The 9390-nt window shown below is 40.9% G+C and overlaps 1 protein-coding gene across 2 annotated transcripts; it reads left to right on the forward strand.

Moving 5' to 3' along the window:
- The first annotated feature begins 206 nt into the window (after positions 1–206).
- Positions 207–8752, forward strand: LOC146550063 (myosin light polypeptide 6). Of its 2 annotated transcripts, XM_085258805.1 has the most exons (7): positions 207–392; positions 4125–4152; positions 5941–6084; positions 6187–6360; positions 6577–6654; positions 7141–7175; positions 8252–8752. In XM_085258805.1, exons 1-6 carry the CDS (start codon positions 222–224, stop codon positions 7167–7169), a joined length of 624 nt encoding a protein of 207 aa, XP_085114931.1. In that variant the 5' UTR covers positions 207–221; the 3' UTR covers positions 7170–7175; positions 8252–8752. The 2 variants fall into 2 exon arrangements, with proteins under 2 accessions (XP_085114931.1, XP_085114932.1); XM_085258806.1 differs by lacking the exon at positions 7141–7175.
- Positions 8753–9390: the final 638 nt, after the last annotated feature.

Raw genomic sequence — 9390 nt, forward strand, 5'->3', positions numbered from 1 at the left:
TCATCTCCACTCCTCCTACGCTTTGCTTCACTAATTCACCTCTGCCTCATCCACCTGCCAGTCCCTGAGCATCATCAGCATCATAAATCTGATCTCCTCCCCCCTCTCCTCAACAGGATACACCCAACTTACTTCATAGCTTGAAATTTTTTCTCTCAGCGCCATACTGGCTGCTAGTGCAGAGATCTGACACTCAGTGTAACTCTACCAGGACATCAGGAATGTCTCCAAAAAGAGAACCCTCCATTAAGAAGTCTCCCTCATCAGTGACCCAACCCAGACTCGGTCCTCCGTATCCCTGCATGCCTTCAGCTCCTGCAACTCCAAAACCGGAGCAAAAGCCTAGGATGCTCCGTCCCTCTGATTCACCTTTTGATCCCAGTACTTTGGAGGTGAGTGGGTCGTCTGCAGTACATATTTTTGTAACAGAGCTTATGTGGGGCATTCATAAAGTATGACTAAAGTATGAGTCGCATCTAGCCAGTCTAGTTTTACACCCAGTATGTCATTAATGCCTCTTAGAAAACAGATTAAAGCTCAGTGAAAGATACATAATAGTGGTCTCTTATGAAATTTATTCCAAATAATATCTCTAATTATTTGCAAAGTAGCTTCTTTTAATTGTGCAGCTAATTAAAAAGACCAAGAGAGAATCTAAGTTAATCAAAGAAATGGGACAGTAACAGCAGCACTGGTTGTCAGTCAGTGAGTGGCCCCCTTAGAGACAGTTTCCTGTCACAGCATGTGCTATTTCTGTCATCAGAAGGATAATTCAAATTCGTTGCCTGTATCTCAAAACCCACACAAGAGTGATTTCTACAAAAAGAAAGTTAAGACCATTGAAATTCAAAGTGAGCAAACTCTTATTTTTTTTCTAGATAAAGTAATGAGATTAAAACAAAAGAATAGACCTTCTCATACTTCTCTGATGTTTTGCAGTTATTGTATCCAAAGATCTTTAAACATTTACTTCATAGCTTACCCTCAAAAGTTAAATAAGGCAATAAGTTCTTCTGTCAAAAGATCATGAGATCATTTAGAAAGTGACATTATTTTACTTTGCATTAATTTCATTGTTCACAATTATCTGCATCCACTATTCTGGCACAGTGGCATACACTCACTGAGCACTTTATTGATTTATTATTTGCTAATGTGTAATCAGCAAGCACATGGCAGCAACTAAAGGCATTTAGGCTTATAGACATCGTCAGCACAACCTGCTGAATTTCAAGGTGATTAGTATTAGTATATAGACTTTTAATGTGCTTTGAGGCAATAGGATGGCAAGACTGGTTGTTACCCAAACCTTTGTTACAACCGAGGCACGTAGAACAGCATCTCTGAATGCAAAAGCTATGGAACCCTGATGTAGATCACCACAGCAGCAGAAGACCGCACCGAGGGCCACTCCTACCAGAGAAGAACAGGGAACTGAGGTTACCATTCACACAGGCTCACCAACATTGGATAACACAAGATTGGAAAAACTACACCTGGTATGATGAGTCTTGATTTCTGCCTCAACATTTGAACAGTAAGGGTCAGAATAACGTGAAAGCACTGATCCGTCCTGCTTTGTAGCAACAGTTCAGGCTGCTGGTGGTGGTGGTATAATGGTGTGGGGGATATTTTCTTGGCAATCTGGATCCCACAGCCTACCTGAGTATTACAGATGATCATGCCTTTATTTAGGGTATCCATCTTCTGATGGCTGATTCCAACAGAATAACACACTATATCACAAAGCTCAGAACATCTCAGACAGTGATGACATGACATGGCAGTGAGTTTACTGCACTCAAATGGCCTCCACTGTCACCAGATATCATTCTAACAGAGTACCTTTGGTAAGTAGCAAAATGGAAAATTTGCATCATGGATGTGAAGCTGATAAATTTCCAGCAAATGCCTGCTGACGTGTCAAAATGAGGAATGTTTCCAGCACATTTCTGAATTTATGTCACAAAGAATTAAGGCTGCTCTGAAGAAAAAGGAGGGTCTAACCCAGGACTTGTAAGATGTATCAAATAAAGCGGCCAGTGAGTGTATACCAGCTGCAGTGTGTGTTTAACACTACACTTTAACTGTCAGCTGTAAAATACCCAGCCACCAGTTGTGTCCTTCTGGCATTACAAGATTAATGTTAAAAAGGTTTGCATGTGTTAAACAAATATAAACCAGTATTGCAGCAGGATGTTTGAATACTTTTGAATGTCATTGCTTTATGGGGATTTTAGTCCTTTCAGGGGCGCGCTGATATAAAAACCTCAGTGGATATAGGAATTTAGTTAACCTCGACCACTTGTTAAAAACATTTGAATCAAAATCATGTGGGCTTGTAATGTTAAAAGGTTAAAAGCAGGAATAGGCAATCATTCTTAATTTAAAAAATGTATTTATATGTGCAGTAATATAGCTTAGCTTGGTTTGTGCCCCAGCTTTTGCTGCCATCCTCATATGCTTTAAGTGTTGCCACTGCATGCACTGTTTTATAGAGTGAGACTGCCCCATTTAGCTGGTGAGGATATGTGGGCCATGTTAAGTTACCCACTTCACAGACATGACAAGAAGCCGGGCCGCCATCTAGGAAATAAAAAAAGGTCTTTGGCCTATAAAGTGATATGACATCAGTCCATGATCTTACTATACTCAAAAAATCCATCTTTCCTGGATGGCCAGACACCCACAACACTAATGCAGGTCCCTTAGCTCAATCACGCAAGTGTTTTTTGTTATATAACATCCTTAAAATAATTTCTTTTAAAAGGGGTCTAGTGGCTCATTGATTAATGATCGACTTAAATAATTAACTCCTTTAAGTTTAATCTCAGTCAAAAATTCATTTCCAATTCTATGCTCATGCAAGATGTTGATCCTGTAAAAATTTGCAGAGTAGATAGCTGAAACAAGGTTTGTCCAACTTCACAGTGCATGCGGGACAGAGGGCTTGCCACAAAATATGGCTTGAAGAAAATGTGGCTTAAACACAGCCTGCAAACCCAGCAGCAGACATCATTACATCATTACATCATCACAATAGCATCATTCTTCCTAATCTGAAAATCAAATTTAAAAAAAAATCTATATTTTAATTAATGGACATTTGTGAATAACGTTACCATAACCATAAAGGAAAGGACAGGCCGACCATCATAATCCACTTTTAGCCTAAAATCAGGTTTAAGGCCTAAGCCGTTTATTCCATTTACTTGTCACCTTAATCATAAAACGAAGGCTCCATATCCATGTATTGTAAATCACATACCATACCTTCAGCTTTGTTTCTATATATGGAGCGCGGCAGCTGCCGAGACGTCAGTTCCTGCGTCCTGTGCGTGATGACGTACGCCTGCTTGGTTTTTCTCACCCCACCTTCCACTCGACCCGTCACATTCTTTGGTTTGCCGTCGTCTCGGACACACCTTAGCCGACACAGCCATGGTGGGTTTTTTCCCCTCATTCACATCTTAGCATTACCGCAGTTGTTATGCAGTTAGATATTATTTTCAGTCTTTTAACAAAATGGCCGAACTTTGCAGAGATGTTAAGATGAACTTGAATATCCGAATTGGACCGCTGGGCGCAAGCGGAAGTGCAACTTTAGATAAGCTAGCACTAGCTTGAATGGCGGATAAAGTTAACAATTATACGACTTGTCGACTAATGTAATGACTGGGTTTAGGTTAAGCATTAGTGAATGTGGTAACGGTGGGAAATGTTATCTGCAAGTTCAGGCAATCTAAATAACTGTAAAGTATTTCACAGATCCTTTGATGTAAACGCGAGCGAGCTTTGCACAGCTTTAAGGAACCATTTTCATGTAGCCTAATTTCTTTTTAAACAGTCTGACTTCTCAGAAGATCAAATCCTCGGTGAGTCTTGCTTTTGTGTTGTGGCATGTCCATCGTATTTCTCCTGTTTGGTGTTCTTTCACTCGTGCTTTTTCCAGATGACACTTTGCCCTGTACCTCCACTATCATCCTGCTCTAAGTCCTCCGTCCGCCACAGCAGCAGTAGCAGTCGTGGCCTTAGACCTAAGTTTTCCTTCTGTTTCTCCTTTTTTATATTTTCGTACTGTTTCATCACTTTTTTTCCACTTGCAACTGCTTGTCCTTTTCCAGATTGAATTTAACCTGGATCAGATTCATGGTAAGTCATTGTAAAGGGGACGCCTTACACTAAACTGATGGCCATCTCGGAGTGTTTTAGGGTGTGATCTGCATGTCGGTTGTGGAGCCAAGTCTGTCGTAAATGTGTACGATAGCCGCTTTGCACTGGTGTTTGGTACGTCAAAGTCAGCCATAGTTGCACATAATGTTGTACTACTCACCGGCCTTGATGTGTGTTGCAGTTTTATTTTGGTTTATTTTATTTTGAAAGAAGTTTTGAAAAGCCAATCATGGCCAGAGTCCATATTTGCTCTCACAAGTCTTGTTCTGTTAGAGCGCAGGCTTTCCCGCTTTTGTCAGTGTACCATAAACTTTGCCTGCTATCTTCCAAATAGCTCATCTCCACTCTGCCCATTTTTGGTGCTGGATAAAGTGGTGGATGGGTTTTGTCCTAGGGCTGGTTTGTTTAATCATAGCTGACATAATAGGCCAGAGCTACTCTCACTCTCCTCCTCCTTCTCTCCACTCCTCTAATAACCAAATATGGTGCTGGGAAAAGTGCTCGCAGGCGAGAAAGGAAGAGAGACATTCCTCAGAACAGGGGGAAAAAAAAACTACACAACAGTGCCTACGCCTTTTTTTTTGTTTGTTTGTTTTGGGGGGGGGACTTTTTTTTTTTCTATAACATTAGAAACTGCCTGCTGTTGTGTAATCATGCTCCGTGTCTCCCTGATTGCTGGAGCTTAGGCAAGCATTTATTTCACTGTTTGACACTAGAATGGCTGATTTTTAGATCATTGACAGTTGATAAAGCTGACTCCACTTGAGCAGCAACAAAGATGCTCAATACTTTTTAATGTAAAGGCTTAAGAAGGTTTAGATGCCTCAGAGGTTTATTAACTGTTCATTAGTAGTATACAATATTAATATGTGGAGTTGCCAAACAGTGATGGTGTTAAATGAAGCTCCTCCGATCATTGGCAAGAAAATGCTACCTCCAAGACTATTGTGCTAGATGGCCTTTTGTGTCTGATCAAAGCTAAAAGGGTGTCCAAAAGTTATTAGAGGTTGTTAGAGGTGATACTAGATCAGCATGAAGCTTAACTGAAACTGTTATTCGATTAACATTTTTGCAGCGGTTGGCTGAATTGAGTTTTTGTTGCATTTGTTTTCTAGTAAAATTACTAAGCACGTCACTGCCTGTTAGAGAGATTTGCCTGCTTTTGATGCCTTGTATTAATACAGGTTTGAGTCTTTTTAACCTTTGTTTAAGAATGAACACAACTTGTGAAATAGTTTAGGTGGGAAATGCACAAACCCTTAACATGCAGGCATTAACTGCAGTAAATCGACTGTAACTGTAGTAAAGAGTTTTTGAGGAAGTGATGGTTGCAGTATCATCAGATGGTGTGCAGATGGTGTTTTGTTTTTTTGTTGTTTGTTTGTTTGTTTTTTTAACTTTGCACCACACTTTACCAAAGATTCATTTGTGTAAAGTGTAAGTTTTCGCAATATGATCAGTTATCTTAGCGAGACTGGCTAACATTTTCATGCGTTGAGTGTCATACAAAAGCTGGGCAGGTTTGTCAGTTCGGTGCTTTGCATCCTGTCTGTTTTGCCAGATAACTTGTAAGTTTATAATTTAGTCTTAATCAGGATCTTTCTTTAGTCTGCTTGTTCTCTTGTTCTTTTCCAATCCGTTGCTTTTCTGCTTTCATTTCCAGTTCATTTCCTATCTCTTTATCATTTCTGCTCATACTCATGAACATCTCGTCTTAAATAATTCATGTTCATACTTTAATTTATCACGTGTCTGTGTGTCCTGCAGAGTTTAAGGAGGCATTCCTGCTGTTCGACAGGACAGGAGATGGGAAGATCAGCTACAGCCAGTGTGGAGATGTCATGCGGGCCCTGGGGCAAAATCCGGTTAACGCCGAGGTGCTCAAAGTCCTGGGCAACCCCAAGTCTGAGGGTGAGGGAACAAGATTGAACGTACTGGGTGTTACATACAGCAGTGACAAAAGGGAATCTTCTCTGACACAGGCCTGCCTTATTTATTTTTACTTTTTTGCAGAGATGAACACCAAAATGCTCGACTTCGAGCAGTTCCTGCCCATGTTCCAGGCCATTGCTAAGAATAAAGATCAGGGGACGATGGAGGATTTCGTGGAGGGACTCCGTGTCTTTGACAAGGAGGGCAACGGCACAGTAATGGGAGCAGAACTACGTCATGTCCTCACCACGTTAGGCAAGCTATATTGTTATCATTTCTTAATAGCTATTCAAATGGAAATGTAGGACTCTGTTGGGATCACACTACTTACATTGATTTCAAGTTCCAGAAGCGTATTGTTCCTGAAATTGGTATACAAATTGATATCCAGGGAATTGCAAATGTATTTTTATCTTTCCAACATTTTAATTTGTAAGTTTTAAATTACTTCTGTTATGTTCCATTTATCAGGTGAGAAAATGACAGAGGAGGAAGTAGAGACGCTCTTGGCAGGACATGAAGATGCAAATGGGTGCATCAATTACGAAGGTGAGAGCTGATGATATAAAAGGTCAAGATGGGATGCTGGCTACAATTAAGCTAATGCAACAGGATGTCATCATCTCAACTCATCTCAAAATTCATGCATGGCATTGTGTGTAGGCTATGCTGACTTCAGTTATTGTGCATTTTCTGAAAAGTCAATTGAATGTAGCTTAAAGTTATGTATGTGTGAGTTTGGCGTCCATTTCACTGAGCCTTTTGAAAGGGGTAAAAGTAAAGTGTCACATAGACATAAATGTGCTATTAAACATATCAAGTGTTCATATGGATCTGAAGGAATGCAAACGTTCCTGTGCTTCAGCGTAAACGTAACCCTGCAAAATTCCTTCCTGTGACCCTTCAGGGGGCTCCGTATCATTCATGTTGGCGTCTTCTAATACCTGTTCTTACCTCTTCTGTTTAATGGACTTCTGTAAGAGGCTCTGTTTAAATGTCAGCGTCTGACAGTGTGTTAATGTTCTTCTTCCACAGCGTTTGTTCGTCACATCATGTCAGGCTGAGGGCCGGTACGGGCATTGTATACCATTGGATAGCACCTCCAGGCTTTCCTGCTTTTAGTTTCCAGATAATCCAGCTGCATTAGGCCATCCTAACGCTAGTCAGCTTTAGTTGCGCTGTTTGTATTGGTAAATTGGGACAGTGCGCTGTTGCTAAGTAGATTTGACCCATAGATGTATGTGGGAAAGCCTGGTGGTCTTCCTCGTTTCTACTTGAGGCTCTGACCCATGTGTAGCCTCCTGCTCTTCTGTCCCTCTCTCTCCTGCAGCCCTCTGTCTTGGCCCCTGGCCTGCAGCATGGCCCTCTGCATGTGTCTATGACTCCCCCCTATATTTATGGGGATATGGTGGACACACAGGGAAGAGACTGGTCTCATTCAGGAAAAGCCCGGTGGCCATGAAGCGAAGGCATTCGAACTGACTGGTGTGGTGGTGTGGTTATGTTGCAGCTCTTCTAATCTCGTTTGCATGTCACTGGTGCTATTAAACAGGCCTTTACTATACTGGTGTCAGAGGTACTGGTCTTTTCACAGATGCAACACACATATAAGATGTACCTTTTCAGATAGTCATGTTTTACATTTTTAGATGGTATAGTCACCAGCTTTGGGAGAGTGGACCAGTCCCTTTTTCTACTAACAAGAGAATCGCAATGAGTCGCTCCTGTGCTGACTGTTTCTTTCCTCTGTATTACTGGAAACTGAATTTGTAGCTGGCCGTCTCTCAACTGGACTGTAGCTCCCTTGACCTTCTTCGCTTTTCTCTTCTTCTCAGCTAGAGGAAAGCATACAACGAGGATGGCTTCTCTAACCAGCTCTTTTTGGATCTTAGATTGCCAGTTGCTTTGGCTCAATAGGAGGTTGAGGTGATTTCACCTCTTTCTCTCATCCCTGCCTCTTCAACCCTTCTTTTGCTCTGGGCGAGCAGAATGTGGAGAGATCTGCCTCCAAATGCAGCATCTCCCACCCAGGCTCAGCAAAGCCGGATGAGGAGGGGACATTACCTCCACATGCTGTAGTTGGAGGGGGTCTCTATAAAAACTGATACCATGAAACTCACACTTCTCTTTTATTTCTCCTTTACAGAACTGGTCAGAATGGTTATGAGCGGGTGAAGACGAAGAGCAACCCACTTTTTTCTCTTTTTTTTTTTTTTTTTCATGTACCCCCTTTTTCCATTTAGCTTCTTTCCATGAGTTATTACTCCATCTTTAATTTAAGAAGTGCCTTTACATTCCTCACAAAAGATCCAGGTTTTGCTTCCAGGCCTTTTCACCTGTGTGACCAACTTTTATTCATTTTGGTTTATATTACCTGCAGCAGCATTTCATCATGTAAGAAAACATAAATCATTATGCAATAACTTCTGATTATTATAATTTTTTTAGATAAGACCTTTAAAATACATATACTGTCACCAACCTGCTGTGTCATTGCTAAGACTTGCTACGGCTGAATAAAAGTGTTTCTGACTGTACGGTAAACCAGTGTATTTAAAGCCATACTAAGGCAGAAAAAAAGTTTTCTGTGTTTAGAATTCAAACAGATTTTGTTGCTGCATTTAAATAAATGTTTTCTGAGAACCCATGTGGTTGTTTTGTTTGATTTAGTATGATACAGTGAAAGATATTTTGCTGTATTGATCTTCTTTATTTGTGGGGGGGTTTCTGCTGACACAAGAGGGCAGTATTACTGCTGATATCTGTCTTGCTTGAGCCTTCAGTGCAGAAAGCTGCTCTATTCTGCTCCCTTATTCACATGGGGGCACCACAGCGTATAGCTGCACACATTCAATTTTGATTTTTACACCAGATGCCCTTCCTGGTGCAATCCCCAAGGGATTTTTGTATCCCAGAATCGAACCAATGATCTTTCACTTCTTAAGCAAATGTGTAAACAACTACACTTGCATTGGTTGACTGTCAGAATTTACGGTTTATACCAAAGACATGCCTTCAAAAGCCCTTTTTGCTGACTTGAGCCAAATTAGAATTATTGTACAGGAGTTTGTTTCCGGTGACACTAGTTTCTAATGTAGGATCTCATCTGTTTGCAGCAGCTGTTTAGAAACATTAAAAGTTTTGTTTTTTATATTTCTTCTGGCCATGCTGTAAATTTTCAGAGAAATGAGGAAATGACAAAGCACAGACATGAGCAGTAGAGGGCTGTTTGGTGGCTTCCTGACCTTTTCTTCACTTTCCTCACAAGCAGCCACAACTATTTCC

This window comes from Mchenga conophoros, linkage group LG20 (genome assembly GCF_057382185.1).
Source record: "Mchenga conophoros isolate Kocher_MC1m ecotype Shallow Benthic linkage group LG20, M_conophoros_male_GT1.1, whole genome shotgun sequence".
Taxonomy (NCBI): Eukaryota; Metazoa; Chordata; class Actinopteri; order Cichliformes; family Cichlidae; genus Mchenga; species Mchenga conophoros.

Coding starts and splice junctions, on each gene's coding strand:
- LOC146550063 (XM_085258805.1), top strand. CDS start 222: ATGTCTCCAAAAAGAGAACCCTCCATTAAGAAGTCTCCCTCATCAGTG. Junction 393..4,124: donor TTGATCCCAGTACTTTGGAG/GTGAGTGGGTCG, acceptor GTCCTTTTCCAG/ATTGAATTTAACCTGGATCA. Junction 4,153..5,940: donor TAACCTGGATCAGATTCATG/GTAAGTCATTGT, acceptor TGTGTCCTGCAG/AGTTTAAGGAGGCATTCCTG.